Raw genomic sequence first — 24,759 nt, forward strand, 5'->3', positions numbered from 1 at the left:
TTATATGAAACCAACTAATGACTGATCAAAGCATCTGTTCCGTGATTCTCTCCTAATACTAGCGTATCTTCCCTCATGTTTTGAATGTGGTCAACAATAATTTAAAAAGCAAATTAAATTATAAATTAATAAAACTAATTATAATTAATTATGTTATTTCATTCTTGGCTGATTATTAGTTGGTTCCATATACTTTTCCTTAACAGAAATCATAAAAGTGCAGTTTAAAATAATTAAATTAAATTCCGAAAAAGCAATTAAGCTTTCTAGGGAAATATTATGATAGTGACACCAATGTATTATCCGCTAAAATCATGAAGAAAAATTTAATAATCAAAACACTGATATCAACATAACATTTTAAAATTAAATAAAAAATAAAATAAAAATCAACAAGAAAACTTGTTAAACTTGACTCATAACTTGTTTGGATTTAAATATTTCCATACGCTTCATTTAAACAGAACAAACATAGCTATGAATATTCCTTGCATTGTATAGCAGCTTTGAAGCAAGTACTATATGTTGTTTCCCAATCTTTATGACTTACAACGATAAATGTTTTTTATACTCGTTCTGTTTTTTTCGTACAATGAACCAACTCACCCTCTCGTCACCTGAACTACTAGATTAGTAAGAGAGAATGAATCGGTTCAATGTGCGAAAAAAACGAGTATAAAAAACACTATATTTTTCAAGAACTTATTTGTATTTCTTCTTGTCCTTCTGAAGGGCATTGGATCATTTCAAGAATGTTGACAACCTCAGCCATATCTGGACGGTTTGATGGGACTTGTGAAGCACAAACCAACCCTAATTTCAACAGAGGAACTGCTTCCTCTGCTGCAAAATTACCAAAAAGCCTCTCATCAACACACTGCTCTAACTTGTCTCCTTCCAATGCACCTCTCACCATGTCACAAAGCACAACCACATCATCCTCCATGTACTCCACAGGCTTTCTCCCTGTCACCACCTCAAGAACAAGGACTCCGAAGCCGTACACGTCGCACTTCTCCGTGATCCTAACCGTCCGGCAGGCGAATTCCGGAGCCATGTATCCAAGTGCACTCTGTATCTTGCTGCTCAAGACATAATGATCTAGCATTGGCAATAGCCTCACAAGGCCAAAGTCTCCAATTCTAGGCTCATAAGAACAATCTATTAGAACATTGTTTGATTTTAGATTGTAGTGGATCATGTTGAGTTTGTGCAAATAGGTCAAACCTCTAGCCATGCCAAGAATAATCTTGAATCTTTGTTGCCAAGAAAGCACAACTTTCTTGCTATTTTCATCATGTAGAAGCTTATGCAAACTCCCTCTGGATAAATACTCATAAATAAGAAGCTGCAATGATGAAGTCCAATAATAACCTTCAAGTGCTACAAGATTCTGGTGCTTGATCTCCCCTAGGATCTTAACTTCCTTCTCAAAATCTTCTTGTGACTTTATCAAACCAGAGATTGTAAGCTTCTTGATTGCAACAGAACGGCCGTCGCGAAGGACAGTGCAATAAACAACTCCGAATCCACCACGGCCGATTTCGCTGTCTTTGTTTAGAAGATTATTAGCCCCATCAGCAAACTCTGCATGGCCAGAAAACATAACTAGCTTGCCATAGTTTGGATCCTTCGCGGGCGAACCACTATAGTCTTCGTCGCCACCACCGGATAATGCAAATTGAGCCGGGGAATGCGAAGTTGAGGACCTCACATGGATGTTTAGGACAGTAACTACCACCACACCAATGGCAATGAAAACAGCTGCACCAATAGCTATAAGTGCAGATATACTGAGGATGATTTTATGATGGCGATTTTGTGAGGATGCTCCTGAGTTGGAGTAAGAAGAATTCGGATTCAGGACAATTGGTTTTTGATGGTCAATGGTGCAGGAGTGATTGAAGACAGAACCACATAACAATGGATTACCAGAGATAGAAGAGGGAGATATGGTATCAAAGAAACCACCAACTGGTAACTCTCCTTGAAGATGATTGTGAGAAACATTGAATGATGAAATTTGGGAAAGATTTGTTAGCTCCTTTGGTAAGCTTCCAGAGAGTTCATTCCATGACAAATCTAAATACTGAAGATTGGTTAGATTTGCAATTGGTGCAGGGATTGAACCAATAAGCTTGTTGTGTGAAAGATTCCTGCAGCATTGACAATCAATAACTGTTTAAATCTTCACTACTATTTTCAACAAAATCAAGTGAAGTTTTGTTGGGAGAATTTGTCAAATGAATAACATCTTTTAAGTACAGGAAGCTTGCTTAGTTCTAAATTGTTAGCATTTCAATCTTTTATAAGTAAATCACTCACATTAAAAAAAATAAATAATTGTCATGAAACCATTTCTTTCAAAAAAACTTAAGCTAGATAGAAAGAGTCACATGAATGGTTATATCTCTAACACGTCCCTTCATACAAGATTCTCTTTTTGGATTTGCGTGAATTTTTGCATAGACTTTTTTTTATTGGTCTTATGCTGAAATTCTCTCTTTTGGAGTTCAATAAAGATCGATAGCATGTCATGATACTACTCCTCTCAAAAACTTAAGCTGATAAGAAGATACATATGAATAGTTATATCTCTAACAATAATAAAGCATGAAAGATGGAAGCTATGAATAGAGAGCTTACAAGGATGTTAAGGATGAACACTTCTCAATTTGTCTTGGAATTCTTCCACTCAACAAGTTCTTTTGTAGCCTCAGTTCACTGAGAGAAACTGCACCTTCTATTTCATTAGGAATGCTTCCATTGAGCTTGTTCCCACTCAAGTCAAGAATGTACAAAGATTTGAGTTCTCCTATGCTTACTGGAATAGTGCCAGAGATGTTATTGGTTGACAAATTCAACACTTGCAAGCTACTGAGTCCTCCAATGCTGAATGGAATTTTGCCAGAAAATGCATTTGATGACAAATCCAAAATCTGAAGACCATGATAAGAAACAGGTATGGATTTTCTCAAGTTGTTTTCAGAAAGTGAGATACTTTGCAACCCCATCTTGAATATCCATGAAGGAAGGATCCCTGCCATGTGATTGTGACTAATGTCAAGAACCAAAAGCTTGTTGCAGTTTATCATTGAATCTGGTATGTTCCCAGTGATCTCATTCCTGGATAAATTCAACACACTCAGTGAATTAACATTTCCAATTGATTTTGGAATCCAACCAGAAAATCTGTTGTTAGAAAGGTCCAATATCTCCAAACTCTTCAATTCTCCAATCCAATCCGGAATGTGATCGGTGAACGAATTCCCCTGCAAACTGAGTGATGTGCATGAGGTGAGCCTTTGCATTGACTCAGGAATTTTCCCAGAGAGAAAATTATTACTGAAATCAATAAACTTTAACAGCAAGCAGCCTCCAATGTCCTCCGGAAGCCGGCCGGAGAGTCGGTTCTTGCCAAGCCTTAACTCCTTCAAATCATACAGATTCTGAATTCCTTCAGGAATCTCTCCTTCTAGCAGGTTACTTGAAAAATCAAATGATTGCAGACCCTTCAGATACCATATCCCAGATGGCAATTCACCATGTAGCTGATTAGAGGAAAAGTTTAGAGTTTCCAATGAAGTGCATGAACTCAAAGACTCAGGAACTTTACCTGAAAGGTTGTTATTTGCAAATGAAACTGATCTCAGAGACCAGCATTGTTGGAAAAAACCATTTGGGATTGGTCCATATAGATTGTTCTCACTGAAATCAAGAACTTGCAAATTCCCAAGGCTGGTAAGATCAGGGTTTATGCTCCCTGTGAAGTTGTTCCTAGCAAGTGACAAAATCTGAAGGTTCTGCAATCTCAATAGGCCTCTATCAATGTGGCCAGAAAGAGAGAATCCATCAAGAACAAGGGCATTTACCCTATTAGTTGAAGGGTCACATTTCACACCAACCCAATTGCAAGGATTGTTATCATCTTCATTCCAAGAAGTGAGTTTCCCATTTGGGTCTTGTAGAGCAGCTTTGAACACAATCAACCCCAGAACATCATCATTGAAAACTGTGTCTGTTGAGATCACTTGACCAAAGAGAACTAGAAAATGGGACAGGAAGAATAACAGCACTTGCATCATGAATTTGCAGAAAGATATCCTCTAACAAGAACAATGTCATTTCATAGCTGCTTGAATTGGAAAGAGAAGTTGGAGGGTCCCAACAAAGCAAATCACATATGAACCAAAAAACACCAACACCACTTTGTTGCACATCAATATATGAAAGTTTCAAATGCAAGTAAAAGTAATGTATGTGTGTGAGAGAGAGAAAGGAACAAAGATGGAAAAGACACTGAATAGAGATAACAAGAATCCAAATCTCAGTGGATATAACAAAAAGGGGAAGAATGCAAACAAAGGATTGGACTAGACAATGATCATGTGAGGATGAGAAAAACAAAAGAAGAGAACAAAGTAAAGCAACTTCAATAAACTCACTTTACTTTCGACTTTTTCAAATGCAGTCCTTCCAAGAGAATTTGAAGTTTTGCAGAAAAGCTAGCAGAGTTGAGAAATGAGAATGACACAAATTATGTTCATAGAGGAAGAATTACAAACAGTTTGTGGACACAAAACAGCAAAACGGTAGGAACTGCTAAGAGTGAAGGATCCATATAGATATATGTATGAAATAGTGACAATGGAGTATGATTTTGAGGTGAATTTGGAATTCAAAAGAAGAATTTTGATTTGACACTGAAAGAGGGAAGAGACTATATAAGATACTAATGAATAAAGGAAACTATGGAGGGAAGGGAAGCATAGTGATAGAGGGTAGAGAAGAGCATTAAAGTAAGGCATTAAAGTGAGGCATTTAAAGCTTCCAACGGCAAAAGAAAGACACAATGAATGAGATGAGAGATAGTGTGAGAGTGAAGCTTTTTGTTTTTCTAAGTAACATTATAATGTTAAATGCTATATGGCCTATGATGTTTTTTGTGCATGGTGTGGCGCATGGCTTATTGGGTCAAACATGAATCTAGGTTGGTGCTTTTGTTTTGGGACATACACACCTTTTTCCATCTTACGTCGTTCAGATCTCACTCACATGCTTGATTGTATTGTCCATTTTTGGAGGAGGAAAACTTTTTTTTTCTTTTTCAAATTCATAAACTTCTTACTTACGTTATGTTTTTCTTAATGTAGTTTACCTTATATAGCATGAAAATAGTTGATAAGAAATGTTTTTATAAGTGAGTTTAATTATTATACATTGCTAATGTAAAGGAGTTACTTGATATGTAATTTGATTAAATGTTTGTGCAAAAGGTTTTAAAGTTATTAGGTAGTTCCTAAACCAAATAAATAAATAGTAGATAGTTAAATTATATACACTAATAATGTATAGTTAACAGTATTCTCGATGATTCTAGTATTTTCTGAAAACTAGAGGATAAATTATCTTCTATTATATATGGTCACAATGTCACATGATAGATTATTATGCATGCTTTGATATATAAAATAGATCTATTATGTGATAATACGTAATACTTTTTACTTTTTTTTTCTATGAAGCAGCGGACATTTTGTCTCCGTATATTATTGAACACATTCCCAAGAAAACACCTATTTTTCGTATTCAACTATATTTTAATAAAAAAATATTTTTTCGGACACATTTTTAGACACCATCAGGTGTCAGCGCCTTATTCTTAACTTTTTTTTTTAATAAATTTAAAAATAATATATATTATTATTATTTATTAAAATAATTAAAATATTACTTAATATTTTATGTATATGTTGTACTCTTATATCTTACACAAATTTAAAATTCGTATATCTGATTATCTCGTATCATGTGTATTGTATTTTTGTCAATGTAGGTGTTTTATAGCTTTTTTGAAAAATGTTAAACAAATTTTCATAATTAAATACTTGCATCAAATATTTTATACCGATAATTCATACAAATTAAAGCAAGATAAATTATTAGGAAAAAGTATTTTGGATTTTCTAAAGCGAGAAACTTATAAATGATAAATCATTGGATAAGACTTGTTTGTAACAGAAATTCTGATGAAATATGATTATTTCTTCACTCGGTCCAAACATAAATATCTTGTCATATTGTGTGAACTACTCATTGAACAGTAGAATATGAATCTCCCTCACGGACCAAAGTTGTTGTGGTCTTGCAGTTTTCAGAAACTGCACACAATCACAAGCCATCGTACTCAATATGTTGTATTTAATAGTTGAGAATAGTTAAATAACAATTTAGTTTAAACATGTTAAATCATTAAGAAGAAAATAAGAGAATGATGAAGTATTAACGTATAAACAGTTGGAGAGGACGTAACGTAACTGCTTCTCATGCGATTCATTTTTGCTATTGGCATGCAGAAGAGAATCCGGTTGCTTCATTCAGAGAATCACAGTATTGTGCAGTGTTATCTGCGTCATATCAAAATTGATGTCATGGAATGTGCTTATTGTCTTGGTAGAGAAGAACATGCATGAAAAGAAGAGCACCCACCAAACAAACAAAATGATGCCACCCAAACCGGATAACAGAATATTTTGTTTAAATTTGTTATGTCATAATAATCTGCTTCAAGCTAGATCAATTTACTATGGTGTACATATTTTACACCCAATATCTAAATATGCATTTTAATTTAGCAAAATTAACTACTTCTAACACTAATTAAGTGAACGGTCATCTTACATAAAAAATTTTGATCATTTTATAAAATATTTCCAGCAAAATAAGTTTCTCTAAAATATATAGCATGAATAATCATCAAAAAGATAAAATTTAATCAGATAAATGTATTTAACGTGCTATATCATTTGTGCATCAAATTAAGATAAAACTTTTTGGTTGAAACCGTGCAAATAGCAGTTTTGCTCTGTAATGGAACCATTTGGGTGACTATTTACGAGCTTTTAATTTGAGCCTATATTAAACAGAATTGAATATCTAACAATTTGATCAGCAGAGGATTACTATTTTCTTTTTTATCGCGACAGGGCATTGGTATGATGTAATCTATTGGAATTTAGGCTTTCTCCAATTGGAAGAGATTCGACTTACAGCTGATAATGAGGAAGTGAATTAGATGATGTTAATGTTTTTAATCTGTTAGAAAGTGTTCTTTCGTATGGTGATAAAGTAAGAATTCACAACTTGGTGATAGAGTAAGAATTCACAACTTGAATAACAGACAATAGGAGCAGCAAACTGAGTAAACCATTGCATTCCTGGTTTATACATGTTCCGTCATTCATCTAAGTTTAGGAGTTTATTCTTTAACAATGATTTTATCAACCATATTCTACTAATGTGTTATCACTTTCAGAGAATAAGCAGGACTAAAAAGTCATTCATCTAAGTTTAGGAGTTTATTCTTTAACAATGATTTTATCAACCATATTCTACTAATGTGTTATCACTTTCAGAGAATATGCAGGACTAAAAAGTATTTACGTTCAAGAAACACAACAGAAATATATCTTCTCAATACATCTTCTCAGGGCCACTACTGTTCATCAATGTTAAAAAACTATAGCAAAAATAAGGAGATGGATCCATGAACAGAAAATCCAAATTCCACAACAGAAACATATAAAAATACAAAAATGAACTTTGAACTACATGTCATTTATCCTTATGCCTCCCTACGCACAAAGTAAAGCTTGCCCATCACATGAAGGACGGCAACAAATGCAATGAAGCCAATGCTCATTACAAGAACCACATTTGGAGAGATCTTGAGGCCCGGGGCATCATCCGTGTAGAATTGAAGCATGGTTCCAGCTGCTCCTCCGGAGACGCCACCGCTGGTTGTTCTCCTTCTCCTCAAGCTAGCAGCTGCTGCTGCACTTCCTCTTGGGGGAGCTGTTCCTCCTAAAGCCATTTTTCTGCAACATACATTCAAACAATAATAATGTGAAAACTACCACCTATGCAGATACAAGTTAAGCTTCTCATGAATTACACACTACCGCCATGCAACAGAAACCCTCAAATCAATTAATAAAGTAAGGAATAACATAATCATGATCAATTAACCATATAAAAAGTAAAATTAAGGATTTGACAGACTAATATTGACTTTGATTTCTTATCCTTCTCCTTCAAGTTCACTACTGTTATTAGAATCTTTGATAGAGTGCCGCACCGACATATATACATATATATATATACATGGAATCAACGAGTCACATGTAAGTTTCAAACCTAGAACCATGGTTCTAAATTGCTGTTGCAACGTGAATACTGTGATTGCAAAAACGTGCATAAAAAACGCAATGGGTGCTTCTGTAATCGTAGCAATTCAAAACTCTAATTCTGAAAGCAAATTTCAAAATCTAATAAGCCATAAACTAAAAATTAAGTTCATGCAGAGATCAAACAATCGATTTTTGAACAAGCTACTTAATTTCCACCTAAGTCCACAGAAAATCTTACTAAACTACAATAACTATGTGCAATACCATAAACTCCGAAATCACAATTGGATCTAAATCCAAATCGCAGATCTAGAATTATCAAATAACAAGCCATGCGTACAAATCATCGAATTCCAAACCCTAACTTCATCATAGCACAGAAAATTGCAGCTAAAATAAAAACAAATAACAGATCTGAGACCAAACAGAAAAAAGAAAACCGAATCAGTAACGAGAAATACAAACCTTAATGCAGAATTCCGGTGAAGCTAGCTCGTAGGCGTCAGAGATCTGAGACGGAGAAACGACGACCAAAAGGGATTAAGATTTTTGGGTGCGTTTTTGAGGTTTAAAGTTTAAACAGCAGTTTCTGCATCTAATATTGTTTTATAAACAGGAAGAGTTCGACTTGGATGCTTACTTGAGAGTCCACGCGATAATGACCAATAATACTTTGCCACGTCAGCAAACTTATATGTCAAAAAAACTCGACGCAAACAAAACGGTTTTTAAACTTTTAACATGGTATATTATTATTTTATTATAAAAATTTAAAATTTACTTTAAGATAAGATTTACTTACATATTGCTTGTTTAATTAAAGTTTTTGAGGTGTGAAATGATATTTATTTAATTTTTTAATTTAAACATTTTTATTTTTAAAATAAAATTTTAAAATTTTATACCTTTTCAAATGGAATAAAATGTTTTTTTAAAAGCTGTTAAATTGATAAAAAAAATATTTTTTTATTTTTTAGTGTGTTTGTCAAATTTTTAATAATAAAAATAAAGATACTAGTAAAATAAAAAATAACTTTTTAAAAAGTTATAATTTATATTTTTTTAAAATTTTTTTAAAAAAATATTTTTTATATAATAAATAAACAAAAAAATAATTTTATCTTATTTTATCTAAAGATAATTGATAAATAAAAAAATCTTTTTATATGAAATATCTAAACATAAAATCATTTAAATTTTATAAAAGATCTTTTAAAAAAATATATTTTCTAAAAATAGATCCAAACAAGTCCAAAATCAAATTCACAGAGTAGCACATTGAATTTGAATCCTCTAAATTTTCAATTTTTATTTTAGAGGGTAAAGTGTGATCTTTTACCCTTAAATAGTTTTTCTCATATTTACTCTTGATTCCACTTATAAAATAAAATAAATGACAAGAAATCACACTTTATTCTCTAAAATAAAATTCAAAATTTAGAGAATTCAAATAACAGAACATTATATTTTGGATGGGACCCTTTTTTTTTCCAAAATTAATTCTAAAGGGCACAATAAACATCCTTAATTTTCATTATTAAACTTAAATTTTTATAGAAAAACGTATATATATTTGTGCGAGTTTTCGGTCAACGATCCATCCTTTTGCCAATATGAAAAGTCTTCTTTCTTTTTAGGTGTTTGGGTTGGGGAGGCTACAAAAATCTAAAGTCCGGTTAATTTTGTTTTTGTAGGAACACTAGCTAGGACTAGAATTTTTGGACATGCTATAGTTAGGACTTATGACCAGCAAATTGTAATATGGGCTTCTGCAACTCTTATAAAAACTGAGGTTTTACTTCTTTGTTCATGTCATAGAACCTGTGCTACTGAGATCTTAAATGAATTTTTTTATTTTGAAGAGGAGATCTTATTGACATTACTTATCATTCATTAACAGTTTGGGCCAATACTAATATTGAACTTAAGAATCGTTAGACAAATCAAAACCCAATATACAATCTGACCCAGAAAAATTAGAATCCTCAAACTTGGAAGGTTTAGCTTGCAGATATAATTCCGACGAAAATTACCAAAAACCAGTCCCAAAAAAAAAATTCTTAGATCCTCTCTGCCCTCTCTTTCTCTCCTCTTTACCTCTCGTTACTAACAAACACCAACAACCTCCACCAAACTCATCCTTCATTTTTCATTCTATCTTTGCAAAACAAAAATCATGCTCTCTTCATTTCACAACTTCACACACATTACATCCATGGCTTCCACCACGACCATCACAGCTATCGGCTCCAACCTCATCGTTAGCCTGCAAATTTTTTACTTACTGTCTCAAGGCTCCTGATGGTGTCCTACCAAAATCGACGGCAACTCTGCCATTGTTATCAAGCTTCGCAATGATGAGTTTAGCCATACGTCGAAATCTTTGAGGAAAAATCATGCACTAATTCAACGAGATTGCAATCACACATCGCTTTTGTTGGATTTCGTTTGTGCTTGCTAAAGATCTTCATGGATAGAGTGAAACTGAATTTATCTTGATCTATATTTAATTCTAAATGTTAATTCGATCTATTTTTGATATTTTTATCCAATCTTACACCGGATAAAACTTTATTGGCCACAATAAAACCAGGCATAGACCCGGTGAAAATTGAGAATTGAAGAAGCTTGACATTAGTTTGTCACATTTGAAAAAACTAAATATATCCATTAAAGATCTACATTGTTAAGAAACGAGATATTAAATATCAAAATCTAAATAAATACACACCAATAGAAATCAAACTATAAAAAAAATTATATGCAACGGGTATCACTTATTTTCATAAATATATATATATATATATATATATATATATATATATATATATATATATATATATATATATATATCAAACTATATCAAAGAACACGTTATATGTGTAGAATATTCTTCATACATTATTCTCGACGAGGAGGCCGGAGAGAAAAAAAGAAAGAAAGATATAATAATAAATTAGTATTAGGGTTTAGCTACAATAAAAGATGGGTGTGGCTTACCTTAATTCCTATATTTTTAATTTTTTTTATTTAACCAAGTCGAACCGGTGACTTGAACCTTAACCTTAATCCGGTTGAGTAATTTAGTGTAAAGTTGTCTGATTGTGCAGTTTCAGTCAAGTCTAAATAAAATCGGGTCAAATTTGGCTCAAAAAATTTGGGCTCAAGTCGAATCTTTGGAGCGGTCTGATCCGTAAACACTCTTAGTACTGTTCTCTATCGTTTTTTTCATTTTGTAGTGTTGTTATGTTGTCTCCTTCCTTCTCTATTTGTTGTTCTGCCAGATTTTTTTCATTCTCATTGCACTACCTGTCCTCTTTTACCTTCGCCTGGTATTGTTTGTTGAATGCACAAAGAGAACATCGATTCAACCGTTTTAGATGTGCAATGCAAGCCCTTATATAAATAAGAGGTAATCATTTATTGTTTTCTACTAATAAATATTTGATGAAATTCTATGTTTATTGTTGTTTTTGTGTTTTTGTGAAATTATTTTTTTATAATTTTTTTTTATACATATTCTATGATAAATTTAGATTTATAGTTTTAAATGTTAAAAGTAAAAGATAAAAGATTTTGGAGATGTGATTCTATAAAATATTGGATGTTCTATGATATTTTTATCAATTTGTATTCGTTGTTTTGGATATTTCAATGATATGGACTTTTAGATATTCCAAATTTTGAATAACTTATTAACAAGTACCTTTATTTTCTCATGTTTTTAATTTGTACATTTGTTTGAAAGGTCTGATGAGATAATCACTGGTCACCTTCAACTTTTACATATCAAAGTCAAGATGGAAGGATTGGTAATTAATCGCATATTAGTCGATGGAGGAGCAGCAATTAATTTACTGCCTGAGAGCATGATGTCACTATTCCAGAAAATAGTCAAAGATTTGATTAAGACAAATATGGCTGTTATTGAATTCAGTGGTAAGTCGACAACAGCCCTAAAAAAGATCTCACTCAAAGTTAAAGTAGGAAGTGTTGAACAACCCATGGTATTTATAGCGGTGCCTACCAAGGCAATCTTTAATATGTTGTTAGGAAGAGACTGGATCCATGGAGTAGTGGCAATTCCCTCGACCCTACATCAAAAGTTGGTGCTCTAGGACGAGGATGGAAGAATCGAAGAAATTGAAGCTGATGACAACCCTTGCTATGTCAAACAAATGAATATCAGCTTTGAAGAATATCATACCAGTATTTGATCCTAGATATTGATATAAGCACCTTTGACACAAATCTTATCAAAGGCTACTCTGTCGGGGCCCATGGTATGAAGTTTGTCCATAAGGCCAAGGAAAGCTTGGCCATAAAATCCACTTGATGGATATATCGAGCCATTGGGTTCGACTCTCAGCCTATATGGCTGAGAAGAAAGAGTGCACAGGGTAACGTGCACTAGATTGTATATATGATCTCGACTCCTTAGGATTTGAGAAGTACGATTAATTTTCAGAAGAATTGCACAATAAAAAAGTCGAAGTACAAGACCCTCTTGAGGAAGTCGAGATTGGTGGAGAAGGTCGAATCACATATGTTAGCAAATGCTTGCGTGGTAATACAAAAAATGCCTGGGTTGCACAGATCTTTGGTCGAACATAAGCTTCCCCTTATTGATAATGCTCGACCAATAAATTAAGCTCTTAGACGTTTTGCACCTAAAAGCATGGTTAAAATCAAAGAGGTGGTCGAACGTTTGTTGAGAGATGGGTACATTCGAATAGCCAGTTATGTCGAATAGATTTCTAATATTGTGCCTGTCATTAAGAAAAATGAAAAGCTAAGAGTGCGTATTGATTTCAGGGATTTGAATAAAGCTACACCAAAAGATGAGTATCACATGCCAACTGTAGAGATGCTAATCGACTTTGCAGTAGGAAGCAAACTTCTAAACTTTATGGATGGATACTTAGGATATAATCAGATATTCATATTCCAGGAAGATGTGTCGAAAGCAGTTTTTTGATGCCCTGGAGTCATTGGCACCTATGAATGGTTAGTTATGCCATTTGGACTAAAGAATACTGGGGCAACTTACCAAAGAGCAATGAATTCTATTTTTCATGATTTTATTAGTAAGTTTATGAAAATTTACATTAATGATGTAGTGGTAAAGTCAGAGTCGAAAGAATCTTATTTAAACGATTTAGAGACTAGTTTTAAATGAATGAGATATCATCAACTTAAGATGAATCTATTAAAATGTATTTTTAGTGTATCTGCAAGAAATTTTTTGGGATTCATTGTACAGAAAAAAAGAGCAGCTGTCGACACTAACAAGTGCAAAGCTATCTTCAACTGATCACCTCCATAAAACAAGAAAGAACTTCAACCATTCTTAGGTAAAGTGAATTTTCTTCGACATTTCATTTCAAACTTGTCAGGAAAAATAAGGACATTTACTCCCTTGTTGAAATTGAAATAGGGAGAAGAATTCAAATGAGAAGAGGAACACCAACAAGCATTTGGCCAGATCTAGCAGTATTTGACTTCACCACAATCTTGGCACCTGTTAAGCAAGGTCAACCACTAAGGTTATATATAGTTGTGTCAGAAATAACTCTAGAGGGCATGCTGATTTAAGAGAATGAATATGGTAGTGAAAGAGTGGTTTAACTATCTAAGTCGAATGTTAACTGATATAGAAACTCGATATAGTGCTGTCAAGAAACTTTGCTTAACCTTATATTACTCTTGTACTAAACTTAAAAGTTATCTCGTTGAAAATAATGTTTATGTTGTGTCGAAATTTGATATCATTAAATGCATGCTTTCTTATCCAATGTTAAGAGGACGAATTGGTAAGTGGATGTTGGCCTTAATTGAATATTCTTTATTTTATGTCCCTGCCAAGACTGTTAAAGAGCAAATGATTGCTGACTTTCTAGCATACCACTCTTGGGATGAATGATCCATACTTAGATATCTAGAGCTCAAACCCTAGAGGTTATTTTTCGATGGGTCGAAACATCAAAATGGAGTAGGAGTGTGAATAGTGTTAATCACCCATGATGACATTTCAACCAAGTTCATGTTTTGACTAGAGACAGGTCTATCAAACAATGAAATAGAATATAAGGCCTTAATCATTGGCCTAGAACTCTTAATTGAAAAAGCAGCTCGAACAGTCAAAATCCTAAGAGATTCACAATTAGTAGTTCAACAATTGTCTAGAAACTATCGAGTTATTAGTCAAAATTTAGTCAAGTATTTTGTGGTAGTCATTCAACCATTAGCTGAATTCGACTCAATTTCAATAAAGCACATATTTAGATAGTCGAATCAAGAAGCTAATGAGTTAGCTCAAATGGCTTCTGACTATAAAATATCTCCTAAGTTGATAAAAGATTTTAGTGAAATTAAAACTAACTTAACTCCTTTAGAAGTAAGAGAGGTTTATTGTGCAAATGCTCTCGATCCAAATGATTGGAGATATAAGATCATCGACTTCCTTAAAAATTCCAATCAAAAAATGGATCAAAATTTAAATATTTAGCATTGAGCTTTGTGTTAGTTGAAGGGGATCTATTCAAGAAAAGTATCGATAGTTCTTTACTCCAATACTTAAGTATGCAAGATGCATATTTAGCTATGATAGAGGTGCATGAAGGTATTTGTGGAGCTCATCAAGCAGGTCGAAAAATGCATTGGACCCTACGTTGACAGGGACTATATTGGCCTTCAATGATGAAGGATTGTATCGATTTTGCTCGACACTGTGTTCAATGCCAAAGGCATACACCAATTCAGAGAGTTCTTGCCTCTGATTTATATGCTATAATCAGACCCTGGCTATTTAGAAGTTGAGCTCTCAATCTAATAGGAATGATCCATCATCTTTCGATTAAGGGGCACAAGTTTATTTTAGTAGTAGTGGATTACTTTACAAAGTGGGTGGAAGTTGTGCCCATGAAAGAAGTTACACAAGCCAAAATAATTGATTTTATTGAGGAATTGATCATTCATAGATTTGGTATTCCCGAAACTTTTACTACAGATCAAGGGACCATACTTACTGGTCGACAAATAAAAGGGTTTACTGAGTCACGAGGTATTAAAATAGTATACTCAACTCGCTACTATGCACAGGCTAATGGCCAAGTCGAAGCCATTAATAAAATTCTTATAAGTTTGATAAAGAAGCAAATAGGGAGGTAGCCTTGAAATTGGCACACTACACTAAGTCAAGTGTTATGGGCTTACAAATGTTCTCCAAGAGAATCAATTAGATTGACAACTTATGAATTAGTGTATAGCCATAAGGTTGTCTTGCTACTTGAAACAAACTTGCAAAACATAAGGGTGGCGAGGCATAATGACCTGCCATTTGACAATATTAGTTGAGTATGATCGATGAATTAGATGAGTTAGATCAAGTTCAACTCATGGCGCTAGACAAAATGATAAAACAAAAAGAGATGATATCAAAGTCATACAATCGAAAGTAAAAAATTTGTAGTTGGTAACTTAGTATTGAAATTTGTACTTCTGACTGAATAAGTTAAAGGCAAATAGTTTCCTTTATGGGAATGACCTTTTGAAATAGAAAAAGGTTTCGATGGCAATGTCTATGGAATAAGAGATTCAAATAGTAATTAAACCATGTATGTAAATGGTAAATACCTCAAAAAATATCATTGTCACTAAAATAAAGCCAATTCAGAATACTAAACAAAATAAGTGCAAAAGAGAGTTAGAATAAGCTCCTAAACATAAGTTTCAGATCCTCTTGACGTCGACCTAGGCTTGAGGACTATTGAGCTGCTTCATTTGTGGCATTAGTGGCTCGAGTGACTGCTTCTACTAAAGCACCTTGACTTGAAAATTTTAAAGCATAAGCCTTTTCAATTATTTGCATTCAAAGGGAGAGAATGGCATTGCTGGTGGGCGCTACTTTGTTTTTTCCAGATTTTAATTTAGCCAACGCTCTATCTAAGGCTGCAATCTTCGACACTATTTGTCATTTCTTTGCTTGACCCTCCGACAAAACCTCAGTGACTTGATTCTTAGCCATTTCATATTTTTTTTAGCTGTGTATCATAGTCGGCTAAAGGCTCAAGTGACTTGTTTAATTCTTGGTCATCAGCATCTTGAACTTCGAAAAGATGGGAGTAAACATCTTCAATAAATGAGCTAAGAGATGAATGTATGTCGGATTAAATACATTGATTGAGAAAAGCAAGCGCATTGGTAAGTCGAGCCTTTAGGTCAGCATTATTATTGATATCCTCAAGAGAGTAGCAATCAAGGACAATGTTAATCCTGTTGACGGCTTAAGATTCTGGACCCATAGGCACAAGAGAGGTAGCTTTTTCTATGATCTCTTTTTCTCTGGTCAACGCTGCTTGAGTCGACTTATCAGCTTAAGGGATAACAGTGCTCGACTCTGGTCCAAAAGATAACCACATAATTCCTTCAGAGGAATAAACCTGTCGAGTTTCAGATAGGATATATTCCTAGTCAAAGTCGATGTCATCAAAATCCAAATCTATAGCTTCTGGAGAAGGAACATTAAAAGGTGGTTTTGTGTCTTTGCTGATGAATTTCTATATCGACGGTTAGAGGAATTTCTATGTCAAAGGTTCAAGAATAATAGTGATAGTTGCAGCAGTCGACCCTGATCCATATGCAGGCTCAGATTCTTGGTGAGTTTCAGTATCACTAGGAAGAGGCATATAGTGAATCTGTAAAGGGAAAAAATATAAGGATAAGGTGACCGTCAAAAGAAACTTGACATAGAAAATATAAAAAAGTACCAAAGAAAAAGATATCAAAGGATGAGATGTTGTTGTCGATGATGGGTTCTGAGTCAGAATTGGAACAAGAGTAGATGGACTAACATTTTGAGTAGTCTAAATAGGCTGAAGGAATTTTGTTCAATATGAACTGGCTGATCTATTTCTCGATCAGAAGGATTGTCGATATTAGCAAGTACCTTTCCGGGATTGCTTCCACTGTAATATATTAGAAAAAATAAAATATTGCAAGTACAAGGTGAAAATAGTTGCGATAGACATCATTAAATATATACCTTTGAGGACGTTGTAGGTCAGACTTTCTGAGACTTTGGTTGTCCAGCTTCCGTCAGAATATCAATAGGATCATGCTTCTTTGAGGTAAGGGTTACACCACTCGACCTCCCTCTTCTTCGACCTCCCTCATGCTTGGTTTTTTTCTTAGGGGCTGCGTCCTCATCAGTATCCCAGTTTTTTTCAACTGGTTGTGGATCAGCAGCGTCTTTGGTGATGGTTGTTTGGCGAGTAACTAAAAAAGAAATCAAAAGTAATGATGGAGTAAGGAGTGCTCTATTCAAAGAACAGCTCATTAAAACCTAAGAAACGTTATATATTCCTAAAAAAGTGCGCACCATTTTAAATGATGCGTAATTGTCCTTTCAAATTCTGAGAATTTGAAAAGGTTGCATGTACATGGCATGAGAAGTATTAAAATTTGTATTTTTGAACAAAATAATAAGTTTTAAAGGAGCAATTTGTTGGTACTAAAAGTGGATTTCCTCGATAAGAAGGTGTTTCGACTGCAATTGTTTCGACTACAGAAGTAAAGACGGGCAAGCCGAAGTCGAAGAAAGATGGTACAAAGAACATTGAAGTCGAAAAGCATTTATTATCTTTTCTTGAACATCAAAACTTATTCCTCGACCTTCAAGTTGAGTGGAGAACATGGGTGCGAATGAAAAAAACATGGGAAGAAAGATGTGGGTGTCAAAACTTGGGAGTGATTTTTTGTGGTCAAGACAAGGTTATGGTCTGAGAAAAAGGAGGGAGTAAGAACGTGGGCCAGATTATCCATGGAAGTCTATTTTCATGGTCTATAAATAGGAGAAACTCGTAAGAGTTCTAGGACTTCAATAAAAAACACTAGATCATCACACGAAAATCTGCAAAAGTTTCCAGTCTCAACGACGCAACGGAAAATCATGGAGTATAAGTGCATATGAGTGTCTGAAGTCCACTTTTATTTTATTTTCCTTTCTTTTCTTTCCTTTTTTTTCATTTCTTTGCTTTAAGTATTTCATTGTTATTTTGCTTTCTTTCAATTTCAATTTTACTCTTTCATTTATTTAAAGCTTTTATTTATTTTACGTACTTCTTTTTATTTGCTACAATTTGCCATCAGTACTTCAACGCAGTTTATTTTGATACAAAAGCTAAGTAATTTCCAGGTCAAACTCTTTTTTTTTCAAAGAAGTCATATTTGCTCTCCAAATTAAGATCTTAATATAAGATTGATTCGACACCATATCAAGGTTATCAAAAATCAAGTGAAACACTTGAAAAAAAATTCTTTATTTTTGGAATAGAATATATTTTTCATATTTATTCCTTATTATACTTATTTTTTAAAATTTGTATAGTTTTCAGTTTTAAATTTATTTTTATAAGGGCCTGAATATTACTTTAATACATTTTGTAGTAATTTACCATCATATTCCAAATCCAAAACAATAAGGCCAAGCAGGTACTAGGAAGCTTCAGTAAGATACTTCCAATTAACCCTATTGTTTCCTATGAGTGATTGAAGATTATGTCTCATTGGACAAACTTATAGATATTGGATGGGACTAAAGCCTGCTATCATTTATTTTGTGGCCACAAAAATCCTGATAACCCATCTAACAATCAGATTCATGCCCCTCCATATCTTCATCAAATTTGTTCTTTTGTTACATCAATTGATTTATAATAATTAATTTAATTTTATGTGTGTCGGTTCCCTAAGTTTTGTACTTGTTAAGTTGATATACTGAATTACTAATAGATTTTTGTAGGAGACAATGAAATCATAAGTCTCAATTATTATTGCAAAGGAATGGTGCCCATTTCTCACCGTTTTTTCATATTGGGGTACTTTATATGTACCTTTAAACTTTTAGATCATTTAATAAATTTGAAGAACATACCTGAAATTTTGAGTCATGTTCATATAGTCCAAAGTGTTATAATTTGAGTCAACTAGCTGCTTTAACTTTCTTTTGTTGTTTGCAAGAAGAAAGAGAGGGAAGAGAGAGATTTTTTTTTTCATATATTTTTATTGATTTGTAGGACCCAACAAGGATTTGGAAATGGATTGGATGTTTTTTACCTTGTCCTTTAAAGGGTTAATGGGACAATTAATACTTTTACCTCCAATTAAAGGAAGACAAGTAATATCATAACTTGGGAAATTAAAGTAATTCAATGATCATGTTCGAGGTAGGTTGCTTATTTGATTATAAAATTACAAAGAATAATAACTTCCTCTCAATTGCTTCCTTCATTCATCGAGTTGTTTACATTCAGCTAAAAGTGATAGTTATTATATTCGACTACGAATATGTTATCTTAATTTGAACCACAAAATTTACAAAGAATAATAATAAATAACTCTCTTGAAAAACTATTAAATTCATAATTTTATAAAATAAAAATTGTCTTCTTCAAAGAAGAGTCAAAATTGCTTATTGTCGTAAATATAAATAGTCATTAAAAAATATTTAGTGCTAAGAGATCGATCTAAATAATAATATTATGTTTACATTGTGTGTGTATGTGTGTGTAGTCATGAAACACATTATTAATGTATTAATCTAAAAATGAAATTTGATATTTTTTTCTTTTTTCTTTTTTACATAACATGTTTTCTCTCTAATGTTGCTAACATAAAGAGTGTTATTTTTTTATAGAAAAAATATTTCATTTAAAGAAAAAATCATATGACACTTATAAATAATAAAGATAAATTAAATCTAAATTTAGAAAAAAAGAATTAGATATATTTATTACTGTATTATTATCTTCCTGGCAAGCATAATTGGAATACACTTGATCCTAGGTCCTCGGTAGTAGATCAGATCATAGAACATAATCGAACAATGGGAATTAATATGGATCCTATGATACACTTTTTTAATATTTTATGGAGTAAATTTTTTGTATTTTATGAAATAATTTTATTTATTTATTTCAAAAATTTTAATAAAATAAAAAAAGGAAGGAGAGAAAATAATAAATACTAAATATATACAATGAAAGATGAATTTTATTTATACAATAAAATAAATACAATTTTTCCGTACCCTATAAACATTAATTCCTCTCTCTTTAACCGTGCTATAAATAAGAATGTACCATCTTCCAATGACATTGCAGATCTCAATTTCATGAAAATACCATTGCTCACTTTTCCCATAACGATACACCATAAACAAGTTTAACTTCTTGTGTAGTTAATACATATTGATTTAATATAAGTGGTACATTCATGCCTATCTTTTTAAATAAGTATTTTTTTTAATATTTATAAAAAATTTAAATATTTCTAATATTTAACTATATCATCAATTTTATCTATAATATTTGGAATAAAAATTTTAATTTATTTTCTTATGCACTAATATATGTTAATATGATTTAAATTGTCTTTAATTCGAAATGTATAATCATTTTTGTCTTTGGTATATGTTTTTTATTTTAAAATTATCCTTAATTGAACTATCATCATTAATAGATAGAATTAACATATATATAAGAGTAATTAAAACTTATTTCAAACGTTTGAAATAAAATTTATATAAATTAAACAGTAGAATTATTTGTAAAATTTTTATAAATACTAAAAACAAAAAATAGACCATAATGAACCAAGTTAACTTCTTATATTTGAACTCAATCATATTCGATTTACATTGAAAATAACCACCAAATTACCTATTTATATAAAATATATATTAAAAATTAATTAAGCAATATATATATATATATACATAAATATATAGTAATTTGATGGTTGATTTTTTTTACACCTAGCATTTTTTATATGCGTTTTAGAAATCATACATTTTTATGATTATCTAATCACAGCAATGTTAACAATACGTGTAGACACTCTGTTTTACATATTTAAGTATTCAAATTTTTAGTTACTTCTCATTATTAAAAAAATTAACTAATTATATTCTGTTTGAAAGATTAATTTTAGTTGTCTTATTTTAATATTTTTTGTACTTCTAAAACTCAAAAATACTATTAAATATGGATGAATTTTCCCTCAGTTAACCAACAGATGTTAATAAATATTTCATTTTAAACACAACAACAAACTAAATAAGAGACATGTTTTTCACAAGCTAATTGTTGTCTTTTATAAATAACTTCCATAAACCTTTTTTCTTAAAAAAAGAGATAATTAATTATTCTATTTTGTGTGCCATGTTAATTGCTCTAGTTGCAATGCCAATCAAGGAAGGGTGCTATCTTATATTCATGGAATGTTTCTTAATTAAAACAAATTATGATCTTTGCATGTTAGCTTCATCAACATCCGATAGATGCATATCTTATCTAGGGTTTTCTTTGAGAGAGTGGATATAAATTAGCACAATTGGTCAAAGCTAATGCCTAATAATTGTTAAACATTATTAATAATTAAAATCCTCTGTTTTGTATATATCCTCTTTTTTTTTTTATAATGCTCTAATTCATTGCATGGCACTATATCTACATGGAATCAAATTCATGATGGGTTGATCTGTCACGCCTTATAATTAAACTAAGTAATTGGACATGATTAGATTCAAACCATGCTAATTTGATATGAAATCACTATATATATAAACCTAGCATTGTATATATTTTATATATTAGAGACTTTATCAAGTAGTATCATTATTATTTCAATTTCAATATATCCTTTTATATATTAATTTCCAATAAGGCTGCAAGTTGTATGAAGAGGCTATGAGAATTTGTACAAACCCATACTACCTAAAGAAAAATAATGTAGTTTTGCACCTTTCTCTACAGCTCATTTTTTAAATGTAATTTTGTTGGATTATTACATCAAACCTTATGATTAGCACTAGCAATTGGTGGGTATCTGATTTTTTAGGAGGGACTCTAACACATTATTATTTTTTAGTTAATTTATATATTAAATATAGTTGTGTTAAAAGTTGGAAAAAAAAGATATGGTTTGAGTGATCTGTTTGAGAATATCTACTCTTTTTTAGTGTCAACTAAATAAAAAATGAATAATAACAAAAAATGTGTTTTGTACATTAGTGGTTTTTTCTTTAGCGATAATAAAAATAATCGCTAATGCATAATTATTTTATACTTTGTTTCTAAAAAATTTTAGTGACACTTATAACAATTACCAATAAATAACTTTTTTAATGGTTATACAAATTTTATAATTTATTATTATAATATATATTAATAATGACAAAAATACATAATTGTCACAAAATATAAATTAAGTAAAAGAAAAAATAACTACAATCTATCACTAAAAATTTATTACTGTAGTTAATTAGTTTTTCTTGTCATGTATTGAAATGTAAATCAATAAATTACCAAAATTACTCATTATACTTTCAACAAAATGTTTTATACTTTCAAAAATATTGTTCAAATCAACCTGTCCATTTCTTTGCTATACCTAGCTACCTAAAGCTTAATTATCGGTGTTCCTGATCATTAATTAATATACTAGAGAGATTTCATATTATTATATTGCAAGAATTAAAACCTTAAAATTGGGTCAATTTCCAATCCCTCTCATTAGTTACTAGCTAGTTAGAACTTTCTTATGGGGTTCAATTCCATTAATTAATTCCAATTCTTAATTAAAATATATCAAGGTTAAGTTGTACATCTTCTTCCATGTAACAAACAATAACTTAATACATAGAAACTAGAATCCTCTAGGGTTTTCAACGGAGGAAGGAAGGCAAGAGGAAACAACAAAGAAGAAGAGTACAAAGAAAGTGCACGTGGATCTTAGGTTATGAAGGAAGGGCATTGCACGTGTGTGTTAGTATCTTATCATCATCAACACTCTTGTTATAGAGTTAAGAGCTGTACCAGTACTACTTCAGTACTCACACTCCCATTGGGACTTGTGATTTGCACAAATCTCCAAAGCAACAGTCAACACTCAAATACTTATATCATGCATTGTGTAATTCTATTATATTACCCAAGCTGATATTATTAGATCATGAATTTACAAATTTTTTTTAATCTTATTAGTATATTGATAAATGTATTTCTTTTAACAAATTATAATTCAAATGGTATAATTTTTTTATTATTACTTAAAAGTTTTGAATTTAAATCTCACTCTTAATTTTAAAAAATAAATAAATATATTTTTTTTTTGTTTTCAAATTATTAAGTATTGATGATGCTACATAATCAAATTATTTTTATAATTAAATTTGATTAAATTAATCTAATAATTTATTGACATAATAAAAACTATTTAAAGAAAAAAGGAGAAAATACATATAAAGAAGAAAAAGAAAATTTTAACTAAATTTAATAACAAAAGAAATAATCTGTTTATCTAATATTTTTCGTCTACTAATAAATATATTTTTCAGTATTAATATTATTAATAACGTTAGATACATTATGCTCTTGAGTTAGTATCTAAGTCAATTCTGTAACAAATGCAAGCATGTTATGCACATGTATCATGTCACAAAATAGACATATCATATAAAAATATAGTAATGGCTATGATGCCTAAAAAATTATAGCTAATTTATTAAAAAAAATAAAAATTAATATTTTAAATTTGTTATAAAAAAAACAAAAATTAAACATTAAATAATAAATAGCTTAAAATTTATCTAAAAATATATGTGCAAAATTATCATAAAATTGATAGAAGATCACAATAGATCAAATATGTCTAATATTAGTAGTTCTTAAAATATCTATTTAATAGTTAAATATTTTTAAAAAACCTATAAAATTTCGTAATGAAAATCATCAAGAGTTTATCCGCATATAAATTCTTTAAATTGCCAATGAACCGTATCTCAACAGGCATATACATGTAATTTTATTTGAGTCGAGATGTATTATAGTTATCTTAGCAATTTTTTTTCATCCATAAGAAACAAAATTAAATATGAGATCTTATTTTAAAATTCATGCTTAAATAATTTGTTTTGTTTTTATAAAATACATATTTATTTATTTTTTAGTTTTTTAGCTAGAGATATTATTGAAGCTTTAATATTTTTTTTTACTAAATGCATATTTTTATTTTGTTATAAATCATCAATTTTCAATGTCTAATAAATTTCAATTAATTTGACTCGAATAAAGTGAGTCTGTTTAATAGTTATGTAAAATCTCCCAAGTAGCTTTAGGTTATTTGTTGAGATATTTATGCAATAATTTGCAAAAGAAAATTAAATATTGTGATACGATTTGAAAGTTCTTTAATTTTGTAGGCCCAAGCACCCACCCAATAACCTACCAACTATGTATGTGCATTTATCTCTAATCTCTTCTATTTCCCACTTTTCCATTAATACCCTTCACCATACTGTCGGCGGGGAAAGCAATTTCATCGAAACACAGAAAGAATGCCACATTGCTAAATTTATATGAAAAAAAAATTAAAAATAAAATAAAAATAAAAAACAAAATGCCTCATTATTATTTTATGCATTTTTTAGAGAAAGCTTAGCTGGAGATGTTTGTACTTTGCCATCACAAACTGGAGGCACTCATATCTTATTATAAAGTTTTCATCTCTC

The 24,759-nt window shown here is 31.2% G+C and overlaps 2 protein-coding genes across 2 annotated transcripts; both read right to left on the reverse strand.

Moving 5' to 3' along the window:
* Positions 1-402: 402 nt before the first annotated feature.
* LOC112751762 (leucine-rich repeat receptor-like protein kinase PXC2) lies at positions 403-4,881 on the reverse strand. Its single transcript, XM_025801008.3, has 2 exons — positions 2,647-4,881; positions 403-2,156 (listed from the first exon to the last, which is right to left on the reverse strand). Exons 1-2 carry the CDS (start codon positions 4,083-4,085, stop codon positions 695-697), a joined length of 2,901 nt encoding a protein of 966 aa, XP_025656793.1. The 5' UTR covers positions 4,086-4,881; the 3' UTR covers positions 403-694.
* A 2,557-nt stretch (positions 4,882-7,438) lies between these two features.
* LOC112751769 (protein transport protein Sec61 subunit beta) lies at positions 7,439-7,877 on the reverse strand. Its single transcript, XM_025801021.2, has one exon. The coding sequence runs from the start codon at positions 7,871-7,873 to the stop codon at positions 7,625-7,627; it is 249 nt and encodes an 82-aa protein (XP_025656806.1). The 5' UTR covers positions 7,874-7,877; the 3' UTR covers positions 7,439-7,624.
* Between the last annotated feature and the right edge of the window lie 16,882 nt (positions 7,878-24,759).

Source organism: Arachis hypogaea, chromosome 2 (genome assembly GCF_003086295.3).
Source record: "Arachis hypogaea cultivar Tifrunner chromosome 2, arahy.Tifrunner.gnm2.J5K5, whole genome shotgun sequence".
Classification (NCBI taxonomy): Eukaryota; Viridiplantae; Streptophyta; class Magnoliopsida; order Fabales; family Fabaceae; genus Arachis; species Arachis hypogaea.